Below are 13,700 nucleotides of genomic sequence, written 5' to 3' on the forward strand. Positions count from 1 at the left end.
TGATAAGCTATAATATGCATAGTTCATGTTCACTAATCACTATTACTATCCGATGAACTATGATATGTATAGGTTATATTCACCATCACCACCACTTTTGATAAGCTATAATATGCATAGTTCATGTTCACTAATCACTATTACTATCCGATGAACTATGATATGTATAGGTTATATTCACCATCACCACCACTTTTGGTAATCTATAGTATGCATAGTTTATGTTCACAGTCACTATTACTATTCCGTGCACTACACCAGGATTGGTTACGGTTATTGGGTTTAAGTCCACATTCACTTTCGCATTGTTAGTTTTCAGCTATAATTTCTAAGTGTATATGATAGAGTTATATAGAATCTAGTCGTGATTGGCTTAGAATTGGTGGGCCCGCCTCATCTCCTGTTCCTTTTTTGGTTGTGGACCTAGGGCAGACCCATTATATTCAACGTTTTATATAACCTAAATCTTATATAACTTATATACGCTGGACGATTATAGGGGAAATCTACGGGTCAATCTAGGGTTCATTAATGCATCATATAGGAATATTCTGTTTACACTTAGCTAAGAAAATATTGGATTTTCTGGAAATCAACTCTATCGATTTTATAAGGAAAACGGTTTCTACTCCAAACAAAACTCTTATGAACTCACCAACTTAATTGTTGACACTCTTTCAAAACTACTTGTATTCTCAGGAAATCAGTGAAACAGGAAAATTTCAGCGCTTTGAAGATGGGACGTTAAACCGTCAGCAATTTATTTTTTTCATCATAATGTAATTGATTTTGAAACATGTAAACATATACTTGGTGTAACTTTTTCAATTATATTTATGATGGTTGTATTTACTTTGAGCACTATTATACACGTTGTTGTGATACTGTACATGAAGTCCTCCACCCCTAGACGTTTCCGCCATCCTTGGTTTGGGGGTGTGACAGACCTCTAGCATTCTAACATTCCTCGGGCCTCGCCCAACATCAGGTCGTAACCTGGAACATATACAATAAATGCCTAGGGTTAACCCACAGGTCTTCCTACGATACATAAACATAACGGGTCAGCATTGTGGCCGTAGACCCATGCACACAGTGAGGAGACTCACCTCGTACTACTGAAGACTAACTGAACACCTCTGACTGCTGACCGGTAACTCCTGAACTGTTGATCCTTCGGCTCCTGGAACTATCAATACCCAAAATAGCACTTAGAATACAATACCCTGAAAATCCAAACCAGGTCAAACTTGATCAAGGTCAACGGTCAGAGTCAATGCTCCGAGTGGACTCAACTCGCCGAGTTGACCCACCAACTGATTGAGTCCCACAATCCACATGTAACTCTGGACTTCAATCCTACTCGTCGAATCTTCCTTGAACTTGTCGAGTTCATATTTAAACAGGCCGGGAGCCTTCTACAACTGACTCGCCGAGTTCACCTTTGAACTCGTCGAGTCCATCTTCATAAGTTAGGGATATTGCCTTGGACTCGCCGAGTTCATCCTTGAACTCGTCGAGTACAATGATCTTCAAGTCCATAATGAACCCAACTGGCTGATTCCTTTACCAACTCAACACACGCCCGCTATCAGAATGGTTTTGGGAAAGAAAACGACCTGACTCGCCAAGTCCTCAGAGCAACTCGTCGAGTCCTCCTAAGTCCAATTCTATTTAGACGATTTCAGTCGGGCACAAAGCATCCAAGACCCAGATCTAATTGTAACACCCCGAATTTAGAAGACCTAGAAAGGTCAGAAAAACCTCAAAAATCAGGAGGCGACTCGTCGAGTTGATGGGAAGACTCGACGAGTAGGAGCGCGTTGTGGGCCGCGGGTTAAGTGACCTACTCGACGAGACGGGGGACCGACTAGGCGAGTTGGTGTAGGTTTGGAAAACCCTAAATTCAGGCCTTGTACCCTATTCAAAGAACATTATAACATTCCCTCATCCTTTTTAATGCTCTTTCAAGTCCATAGCGAAACCCTAGTGCCTTCCATGAGCTTGTGAGCATCATTGAGTGTTTTGGAGCTTGAAGAAGAAGGTGAAGCCTTTGGGATACAAGAAGAGACTAGTAGATCTAGAAACCTCATGCATCCTTCTCCATTTTCTGGTAAGAAAGTTTCAATCTTGACCATTATGCACATAGATCTCTCCTTTGTCCCTTTTGGGGGTTTTGGGTCCAAGAACCCTAGCATGAGAGGAATGGACGTCCCAAGGGCTTATGTTTTCATATCTAGCACCATTAAGGGCTATTATGGCATAAGGTGCAAGCTTTATGCCATAGGAATCCCCATGCAAACATAAGAAGTGTTCTTTTGGACTTTTTAGATCAAAAGGCCACGAGTGCAGGAAAAAGGTCGGAGCATTGCATGGTTATGAAGTGGTTGGGTCTAGATCTATGTTTTGGATGCTTTATGCTCGACTAAAATCGTATAAATAGGATTAGACTTAGGAGGACTCGACGAGTTACTCTTAGGACTCGACGAGTCAGGCTGTTTTCTTGCCCAAAACCCTTCTGTTAGCGAGTTAGGTTCTTTATGGACTTGAAGATCATCGTACTTGACGATTTCAAGGAATGAACTCGGCGAGTCTAAGGCAATATCCCTAACTTATGAAGATGGAATCAACGAGTTCAAAGGTGAACTCGGCGAGTCGGTTGTAAATGGATCCTGACATTTTAAGGTGAACTCAACGAGCTCAAGGAAGACTCAACGAGTAGGATCGAAGTCCAGAGTTACATGTGGATTGTGGGACTCGAAGAGTTGGTGAGTCAACTCGGAGCGTTGACTTTGACCGTTAACTTTAACCAAGTTTGACATGGGTTGACTTTTGAGGGTATTGTGGTCTAAGTGTTATTTTGGGTATTGATAGTTCGGGGAGCCGAAGGATTAACAATTCAGGAGTTGCCGGTTAGCAGTCATAAGTGTTCAGCTAATCTTTAGTAGTGTGAGGTGAGTCTCCTCATTGTGTGCATGGGTCTACGGCTATAATTCTGACCCATTATGTTTATGTATTGTAGGAAGACCCGGGGGTTAGCCCTAGGCACTTATTATATAAGTTCCGGGTTACGATCCGATGTCAGGCAAGGCCCGAGGAATGTTAGTATGCTAGAAGTCTTTGTGATTCTTCCATGTGTCAGTACGATTGGTTCTGGACCAAGGTCCGATGCCGGGGTAAGCCCGAAGTACATTTATATGGTAGTATGTTCCGGATTAGGTTCCGATGTTGGGGTAAGCCCGAGGAAGATTTATAAGTGCATGTTAGATTATACTTGTTGTCTTTGTGATACTTGTATGTGCCTGGTAGTAGGGGTGTTGATCGGGTAAAATTTATGGGTTTCGGGTAATTCGGGTTTTTCATATAAAAAAATTTACCTATTACCCTACCCAAATTAAATTCGGGTAATTCGGGTAATGGGTCGGGTAAGGGTAATTCGGGTATTACCCGATTTTAATTTTTTTTTTATTTTTTAATGGCACCTAAAAATAAATGTAATGAAATAAGTATGCCGTGCTAAACTTTGAACATTGAGATTTTTTACTCAATAATATTTGAGATATCAAGTATTCTTTCCGAACTTTCGATCTTGGGTTGAATTCTTTATTTTTTTTCTATTTTTCTTGTGGAACTTGATCATTGGTTGGGTTGTCAACTTCAATCGTCTCATCTTCTACTTCAATATAGTCGTTCATTGGTGACGAATACCAACGAAGAGCGGACGAGGTACGAGGGTTTTTTGACGTGGGGAAAATAGAACGAGCCTCAACAAGGGAAAATAGGATTTGGGAATTGGGAGGGTTAGATAAACTCATAAAGGGACATTATTTCTTATATATATTTCAGGTAATCGGGTATACCCGAAACCCAAACAACTTACCCTTTACCCGACCCGAAAAAAATTCGGGTTACCCACTTACCCAAAAAAATTAACCCGATACCCGATTTACCCGTTACCCGAAAAAATCGGGTGGGTAATTCGGGGAACGAGTATTTTTGACAGGGCTACCTGGTATGGAGGTGAGTGTGGGCGAGGTCTCGAATGGGGTTCCATATCTCAATATTAGCAGAGTAAGGGTGAGAACTGTGATAGGAGAGGAGAGAGTGTGGGTGGGGGCTCGTATCTCACTAACAACATGAGTGTGGACGGGGTTCTACAACTCATCAGTAGCAGACCAGGGGCGGGGTCCAAGATAGGAGAGGCCTAATACAGGAGTACAGTAGAGTATGTTTTCTTTATGCGCTAGTATGCTATTTGATTGTTTGTATGTGTACAGTGGGTGAGGCCCATAGACAGGCGGGGCCTAAGAGGGACAGATCTGTATACCGAGCGAGGCTCGATGCCAGGCGAGGCCTGATGTCGGGTGGGGCCCGATGCCGGGCACGACCCGATGCAGCAGGCGGGGGCCCAGTATGTGGTTATGTGTATGTAGTTATGCATATGTGGTATGTGGTAGGTTGGGGAGCTCACTAAGCTTCGTGCTTACAGTTTTCAGTTTTGGTTTCAGGTAGTTCTGGTAGCGGAAGGAAGAGCTCAGGATGATCGCATGGCACACACCAAGAAGTTTTAGCCTGAGATGTTTTACTCTGATTTGATATATAAACCTTTGTTTGTGGATGCAATGAATTGTTACTTATGATTTTATTAATGTGTTAAAAAGAAAGCCTCTGTCTTTACGTCTATGCATGGCCCTTTTTGCTCAAAAGGCCATAACAACCTCTTTAACCTTGCATGGGGAGTTCTAATGGCATAAAGCTTGCACATTTATGCCTTAACCACCCTATATACTTCCAGATCTGAAAGGATCTTGCTTGGGGACGTCCAAATCTCAAAAGCAACCATTCTTGGACCAAAATCTTCATATAAAGGGGAAAAGAATAGATCTAATGAACTAATGATCTTGTTAGAGACTTGATTACCAGAAAATGATGAGATTGAGAAGCTACTTCTGGATCCACAAGCCTTTCCTTGAGCCTTCAAGTTTCCTCTTCTTCTTCTTGACTTCAAGAACACAAAATACTCTCAAAAATGGCTCACAAGCATTAAGGTTTCGAGATCTATGGGTTCTGGTCTTGGGGGCTGGAGATGAGACCAAGAAAAGGGGAATAAGATCCTTAAATAGGGTACCAAGTCCCGAATTTAGGGTTTTCCCAACCCAGACCAACCCGCCGAGTCGGTCCCCCGACTCGTCGAGTAGGTCACTTAACCCGCGACCCAAATCGTGCTCCTACTCGTCAAGTCATCCCACCTACTCGACGAGTCGCTTCCTGATTTTGAGGTTTTCCTTTCCTTTCTTGGTCTTCTGGATTCGGGGTGTTACAAAAGTGGGTCTAGAACCAGAAAACCCGGAAACATCAAAGTGGGTAGGTTGAAACCGGATAAAGTGAGTTTAGAACCGGAAAACCCGGAAAAACTAGAATTTTTTGGTACTTACTACTTAGTAGGTTGAACTTTGAAAATTTTATATTGATATCCCGAATTTAGGGGACTGTAACTCACTGAATATGAAACCAAAAGTAACAAAATTATAGTCTAAAATCATGTACAAACTCTAAACTATATGTTGGAAAAAAAACCACATGTCAATCAGAGTTGAAACGAATGAGATATACATCTTTTAAATGTTTCACAAAAACTGGTTCTTGCCCTAAAAGTGGTTCCGATTCCAAACACCGGTTCCAGTTTTTAGACCTGATTTACCCAGACCTGATGGACCCAAACCCAGATGTAGCCAATTTTTAAACCCGAACCCGGAACCGGTTGTATATATTCCGGTTCTAACGGTTCCGATTCCGGTTCTGGTCCGATTTTCCGGTTCTAAATCTCATCGTTGGTGAGATATATCACTCCCTTCTTCATCAAACAACACCTGATTTTCAGTTCCTACAACCAATTGAGAAACACTAATGAGATTGTGTTTTAATCCTTCGACATAGGAACTCAATTAATTGTTAAGTTCTCATTTGTAATTTTCTCATATCCTTTGATTGTATACTTATTATTATTTCCAAACTTCACGACACCAAACATTTGTAAGTTTACTAAAATCTCTTAAACACTCGTTCCTTCCGGTCATGTGACGTGAGCAACCACTATCAATGTACCAATTTTCATCATATTGTTCGTCACATAGCACCTGCAATGAGTTAGAGAGATTTAGGTACCCAAGGCTTTTTGGGTCCATAAAAATTAGTATAGAATGTAGTGTGAAATGTAAAATTACAAATCCAGTTACGAACTTTAAACTTTCGATCAATCAAATCATCTCCATTACTTTGAGGTGAAGAAATATATTCTTTCGACATCGATACATTAATATTGAATTTCTTATCCTTAACTTTGCACTTTGAAAACACATACGGTAATTTTGGTTTTTCTTGACTCCATGTTGGTGGCTTCAAGAATGTTTCTTATGAGAAGTACTTTCATTTGTCAATTCACACAAATAGTTTTCATTAGTATCCTTTATTTGTTCTTATGAATGGCATTGACTGAGATATTTTTCCTATGTTTTCCAACCAATAATTGAAATTATCGATATCATTTCTACAAAAACTTTTGACTTTTTTCTTTGAATTTGGATTTAGAAAGTTAAGATTCTTTGGAGTAAAATTTACATATAAAAATATCTAAATTTGTGTTTTTTTTTTGAACTTTTTGATTTTAAATTTTGGTTTTGTTGATTGTCGGCTTGTTGCTTACAAAGTACTTTCTTTTCTTCCTTTCATTAATACGGTATCCTTTTTAATTAATAGCATTGATTCCTTTTTACCAAAAAATAAATTATTGGCCAAGGGTCGCATTTTTCCATTTGGTACCGGGTCTGAAATCTGCTTGGCCCGCTGGCTCCGTGGTTATTGCCATAAAAGCAACAAACGAAAACATGTGATGCTATAGTAAATATAAAACAAATAAAAATATTTTGCTATTTATTTTTTCATTTTAACCCATTATATTATAATTATAATAAAATAATAACCACTACAATATTACACAACCTTCAATACTCCACCCTTATTCAACCCCCATAATCCAATTAATTCTCTCCAACCACCTTTCCCAACAACCACCACCAGACGTATATATTTCGAATGGTTTATGCTTAATCAGTACCTGTAAGTAACAGGCTTGTAGGGACCTTCAACCGGCACATTAATATAATCAGCCTGATCTTTACTAAGCTTCGTTAGCTTCGCTCCAAGCTTACCAAGATGAAGAGCAGCCACCTTCTCATCAAGATGCTTAGGTAACACATACACTTCCTTCTTATACTTCCCACTTCCCTTTTCCTTCCACAATTCAAGCTGTGCAATCACCTGGTTTGTAAACGAACACGACATCACAAAACTTGGATGCCCTGTAGCACAACCCAAGTTCATCAACCTCCCTTCTGCCAATATAATCACTCCAGTTTTTGTATCAGGGAACACCCATCGATCGGTTTGGGGTTTAATCGTGACTCTTTTCACACCTGGGTATGTTTCTAGCCCAAGCATGTCGATTTCGTTGTCGAAATGGCCTATGTTGCAGACGATGGCGTTGTTCTTCATTTTTTTCATGTGGTCCACCATGATGATGTCTTTGTTGCCGGTGGTGGTGACGATTATGTCGGCTTCTGAGAGGACGTCTTCTAGGGTTAGGACTTGGAGACCTTCCATTAGAGCTTGAAGGGCACAGATTGGGTCGATTTCTGTCACTATCACACGAGCTCCGGCTTGTTTCATTGCGGCGGCGCAACCCTTTCCGACGTCTCCGTAACCACAGACTACTGCGACCTTTCCGGCGATCATTACGTCGGTGGCTCTCATTAATCCGTCGGGGAGTGAGTGGCGGCATCCGTACAAGTTGTCAAACTGTGATAAGAGATAATTGAGAACATTCGATTATTAAATTTACAAGTATATCAGTTAATTAATCGGATCCACTCAAAATTGATTGTGATTCCAATGCACTATACCTTGCTCTTGGTAACGGAATCATTGACATTGATGGCAGGGAAAAGCAAGGTACCATTGGCTTGCATCTGATATAGCCTCTTAACTCCGGTTGTCGTCTCCTCCGATACACCGACTAACCTATCTTTCATCTTGTGGTACTTCTTCGGATCACTCTGCAACCCTTCCTTAATGATCGACAACACGATCTGGAACTCTGCATTGTCGGTTGACGTCGGATCTGGCAATTTCCCCGTTTTCGCGAACTCCTCCTCCGCTTTCACTCCTTCATGGATCAAAAGCGTGGCATCACCTCCATCATCAACAATCAAATCAGGTCCACCGCCGGGACCCCAATCAAGAGCTCGTTCCGTACACCACCAGTATTCCTGAAGAGTCTCCCCCTTCCAGGCGAACACAGCCGCGGAATCACGTGCGATGGCGGAGGCGGCGTGATCCTGAGTCGAGAAAATGTTGCATGAACACCATCTCACCTCGGCGCCCAAAGCGGTTAGTGTTTCAATCAGAACGCCGGTTTGAATAGTCATGTGGAGTGAACCTGTGATCCTAGCACCCTTGAATGGCTGCGAAGGTCCGAATTCAGTCCGGCAAGACATCAAACCGGGCATTTCAACTTCGGCTAATTCGAGTTCAAGTCTGCCAAAATCAGCTAAGGACATGTCCTTGACCTTGTATTCACGGCCGGTGGAGGTTTTCTCGACGGTGAGAGCCATGGTCGGATTTAGGGTTTTGAATTATTCAGATCAGATCTGATACACTCTGTGGTTTCAGAAGAAAACCGAGAGGGGTGGGTTAGGCAAGGAGAGAGTACGGGAGTGCAGGGGTATAAATAGGTTTTAAGGGGTGAGAGAGGACGGCCAGGATTTGATCGGGGTTTGGTGAATGAATCTATGGATTTTAATTTTTTATTGAAATGACAAAAGGTTGTTGGAGACCGGTAGCTAAATATGCAATTAACATAATTCTTTGTTTTCAATTAACATATGGCAAAATGGGGTTATTTAGGTTAAAATGATACAAGATAATGTATTTTAAAATAAAATATTTTGCAAACTTAGGTTATAGGGTTTACGAGGATACGGTAGTTGAACCACTTAACGTTTAGGCAAGGGGTTGAGTTGCTAAATAACACAAATTAAAGCCCAAAAAGGAAGTTAGTTTTCACTAACCGGTCATGTGAGTGCATGTGAATATTTATGAATTCATAGCAAAAGAGTTTTCTATATATAAATGTTTGATATTCGGTGTTTTATCACTTAAATGATTATGTACTCAAGTGGAGATTATAAGGATATTGCTAGTAGTTTAATATGGAAACTTTAGCATATATTATGTTGATTGGTTATAGAGAATTGCTATAAGTTTTATTATGAAATTTTTAACATTTCGTATGGTTGATATCAACTATTGGGATATTCGGTGTTATTATGATTAAAAACTATGATCGAGCTTATTGGTTATAAGCAAATGGACATTAGAATGCATTATATATGTTAGTGGTGTGATATACTCCAAAGTGAGTACTAGAGATTACAGTTTGTGATACATGACAATTATCGAGATTGTATTTCTTGTAAGTAGTAGTTATTAGTGAATGCAATCATGTTATGGAACCTAGTGACAAGTTACAAGCACAAGTTACCTATTGATAGGTTATTATCATAATATCTTATAGAGAAACCCAGTTTATAGGTCCTACTAGTAGGACATAATGACACAAACAGTAATAATTCCGCGTCAGCTTCAGGATAATTTGTATTCCCGTGGATAGCAAAGATTTTATTATGGACTAATTAGGGGTATTGATTCCACATATGTCCAAGTTTAGTTATGGGATATCAACTCTCGTAGGTGCAGTCTTATCTCCAAAATTATGTCTAAGGGTGTAGTCTTATTTGTAAGGTTATGTCTTGAGATATGAAATCCTATTATGTATAGTTTATTATGTAAGACTGTAACTTCCTGTTTTCGAATCGTTCTGTGATTTAAGGCTTGTGGACCGTAATCCATGTATGAGAAGGTTTTGAGGATTTAAAGGAGAAAGATTTAGGCCCTTTTTGGATATTTATAAGGTAGGTTGTGTGATAAAAGAGTCCGAGTTGTGCTTTAGAGCCCAAGAGTATTGGTAAAGACGTTGGCTCGATCTTTTAAGGAGATTTGGGTTTTGTTCAGGAAGTTTTAAGGCTATGGTGTGTTGTTAGAAGTGTAGGGCTTCTCGTCACCTTTACGTGGATATAAGGTTCGTTGGAAATGGACCTAAGATGAGGAAGTTATGGCAATTTGAAATAATTGGCAGATTTAGTCCTTTGTGAAAAAGGTTTGCAAGTAAGTCCCATGCGTGCATGGAGGAGTGTGCGTGCCTGGGGTGAGTACGCCTAGCGTAGGCTGGGGTGTACGCCCAGCGTAATGAGCAGAGTGCCAAACCTTAATTTTTAGGGTTTAGGCACTATTTAAACATCCTTATGAGCTCAAGGCTCTTTCATTCTCAGCCTCCAAAGTCCTTGAGACCCGTTCTCGAAAACCCTAACACAACCTAAGAGTGTTGTGAGCTTATTTTTGGTGCTTTTGGGTGCATTTGGCGCATGTTCTTGAAGAAGGTGATTTGTGCAAGTTTGGAGTTCTAGGGAAGGCTTTTAGATCTAGACTCTCCACTCCATTCTCAGCTCATTTGAGGTATAAAGATCTGAACTTGCTCTTTAGAAGTCTAGATCTATGATTATGTAAGAATTATCCTCTTTTGGATCTCATGAGTGGGATCTAGTGGTTGTTATCAATTCAAGAGCTTTGAGTTGCCACTCTTAGCATTTCTGAGGTTCAAGATCCTTAAAGTTAGCATCATTAAGGTTAAGAGTCATCCATGCATGTGTTAAGGTGCTTAATATGAGTCTTAATGGTTATTTTTGGAAGTTGAGTCCTTTTGAGACATGAAAATTGATAAAGTCGCCAACTTTATCAGTTAGGGCTTGTAATGAAGCTTCCCTGAAGTTTGGATGCTTTGGGATGAAGTGGTTAAGTCGAAAATCGAGTTTTTGGACTAGAGCAGTACACCCCGCGTAAGGTGCAGTACTCCCCGTGTACTGATTTAAGTTCCCCGATCAGGATTTGCGTGTACGCTGAGGTACCAAGGGAGGTACGGCCTGCGTAATCTCGTTGTGGGCTTTTTGGGATAGATCTCGTTTTAGGCCTTAAGTATTTGGGTCTTGGTTTTGGGCTTGCTATATTGGGGATTTTTGTTCAGAGGAATATATATGTCTTGGACCCTTGTGTTGGGATTGACATTTTTGGACTTAAGTTTAGGGTTGGGCCTTGGTGAACCCATTTGGTATAAAGCGTTGGTAGGCCCAATGGGCTTGGGTTATTTATGGGCCGGATTAGTGGATCATCTTTAGACTTAGTGTGTGGGGGCTTGGTCTTAGATCCTAATTGAGTTTAATTGTGGGTTGGCTTAGTGTAAAGGGATCAATGTGCAACAGCAGCAGCATTTGTAGGATCTGTTCATCATCCGAGGTGAGTCTTCTCACTATACTTACCTGTGTAGTAATTTATGTGTGACCGAAGGGCCTTATTTGTATTATTGACTAGAGGGTCTTATTTACATTACTGACAAGAGGGTCTTATTTGCTTATAGTGTGATATGTGTTATTATGCATCTTGTCTTTGTGACTTATGTTGTTATATTATCTTATGTATATATTGAGTTATGACCGGAGGGTCCATACCGAGACGTGAAATCGGAGGGTCTTCACTGAGACACATGACCAAAGGGTCCTTATCAAGATTCAGCCACGAGAGGCTAATTATTTGTGTATGTGGTATTTTGGGGAACTCACTAAGCTTCGTGCTTACCGTGTTGATTTAAATGTGTTTCAGGTACTTTTATAGATTTCGGGAAGGCGGATGCATGATTTTACACATTCGCCGACTTAAGAGATCTTGTGGAATTTTGGATACTCTGATATTGTTTTGATAATAACTTATAATTTATGTGATAACTTGAATTTATGAGTAATGATTGGTGTGACAATAGTCAATTTCGGGTTAAGTCAAAGTCAAACAAAGTCATCGAGTCAAACCGGTCAACTCAATTAAACCTTGTATATTAGGGTTGTGTTATGTAATTACTGTATAACTCACTATTTTAATGAGAAAATATCACTTGGAAAAAAGTTTGTGTGTTTAATTTTCCTTAGCCTTAGTGCTAGACAATGAACCAAACCGATAAAACAATGTTGCATACTCATCGGGAGTGTGTAAGGTCCTTGAACATGGCTTAACGAGACTTACGGACCTTGCGTTGTGGAGCCAAACACTCACAAATGTCACACACGAAACCTCTCTCAATCGTTTTCACTCTATCTCTCTTTATCTCAAATCTCTCCCAAATCTCTCCAAGAATGTGAAATCTCTCCTAAAACTCTCTTTGTATGAGAAATCTCTCCAAGTATGTCAAATCTCTCCAAGAATGTGAAATCTCTCCCAAAACTCTCTTTGTATGAGAAATATCTCCAAGTATGTCAAATCTCTGCCAAATCTCTCCAAGAATGTGAAATCTCTCCCAAATCTCTCTCAAAAGTTCCTTAAACTTTTTATAGTCTTTTGGGCCATCCCGACCCTTAACTGGGTCAAAAACCGCTTAAAACGGGGTAAAAACGGATAAAATAGACTTAAGGACCCGAAACCCCTCTTAAGGAGCCGAACCCTCTTAAGGACCCGAAACCCCTCTTAGGAACCGAACTTTTCAGAAGCGAACTTGTCAGAAGCGAAGGCATCAGAAGTGAAATGAACCGAACCCCTTGGACCGAACCCGAAGGGTCCTCTCGGGCCCGAACCTCGCACCAGGGAACCGAAGCCACCTTCGCCATCGCCTCTTACTCCCTGTTCGCTCCATTTCGCCTTCGGCTCAGCAATAGAAGGGACCGAACCTCGGCCTAGGACCGAGAGGTCTCGCAGGAGGCTCATTTTTACCCGGTTTTCGACAAGTTTTGCGTTTTAGGCCCGTTTTTTTTATTGTTTTAACGTGGGATTTTCACCCAAAACCTTATTTTAACAACTAAACCCCATAAATCATTAATTCCCCATGTTTTTAATATAAATATTATCCAAGAAATGAGTCGGTGAAGTACAAGGTTGAGTGTTGACTTTGCTTTACCTTATGACACAAGCAACCACCCTGTGACATCCCCAAAATCTCGGCCAGAAAAGACCGGTTTCAATTATGCTTTTTAAACATTTTCAGAGTAAATCCTTTTAGTTTTAAAGAGATGCGGAATTTGTTCCCAAAAACAAAACATGATAAAATAGATATTTATCAAAACATTTCATAAAGAAATATGATTTCATTTCATAATCAAAAGTCGGGATGTCATGTTCCGATACAGATCATAAAGCATAAACGATAACATTACAAGTCATTCAACCAATATATACATATACAGACTTGTAAACAAAAACAACTTGATGATTCGCCCATCTTAAGCTCTTGCGCCACTTCCTGTAATGCAAATAAACTGAGTGGGTCAGGCTTGGGAGCCTGGTGAGCATATAGGGTTTTCAACCCACAATAATTATATTTAATTTCAACAATCCACAATAAACCCGATTACCCATTCCCGTTATCCTCACTTTATGTCCCTAAAATAACTTCTATTATAAGGAACCTAATTCAGGATTTTCATCGGGACGGACATTACTGCAGAGGGGCTTCCTCAACAATAAGTATCCTAAAGGCAACCATGTGGGGGATA

General features: G+C 40.4%; 1 protein-coding gene across 1 annotated transcript; it reads right to left on the minus strand.

Annotated features, from left to right (window-relative positions):
* Positions 1 to 6,904: 6,904 nt before the first annotated feature.
* On the minus strand, positions 6,905 to 8,763 carry LOC111912064 (adenosylhomocysteinase 1). The gene is made up of 2 exons (XM_023907818.3): positions 7,959 to 8,763; positions 6,905 to 7,854 (listed from the first exon to the last, which is right to left on the minus strand). Exons 1-2 carry the CDS (start codon positions 8,667 to 8,669, stop codon positions 7,108 to 7,110), a joined length of 1,458 nt encoding a protein of 485 aa, XP_023763586.1. The 5' UTR covers positions 8,670 to 8,763; the 3' UTR covers positions 6,905 to 7,107.
* Between the last annotated feature and the right edge of the window lie 4,937 nt (positions 8,764 to 13,700).

This window comes from Lactuca sativa, chromosome 6, assembly GCF_002870075.4.
Source record: "Lactuca sativa cultivar Salinas chromosome 6, Lsat_Salinas_v11, whole genome shotgun sequence".
In the NCBI taxonomy this organism is placed as follows: domain Eukaryota; kingdom Viridiplantae; phylum Streptophyta; class Magnoliopsida; order Asterales; family Asteraceae; genus Lactuca; species Lactuca sativa.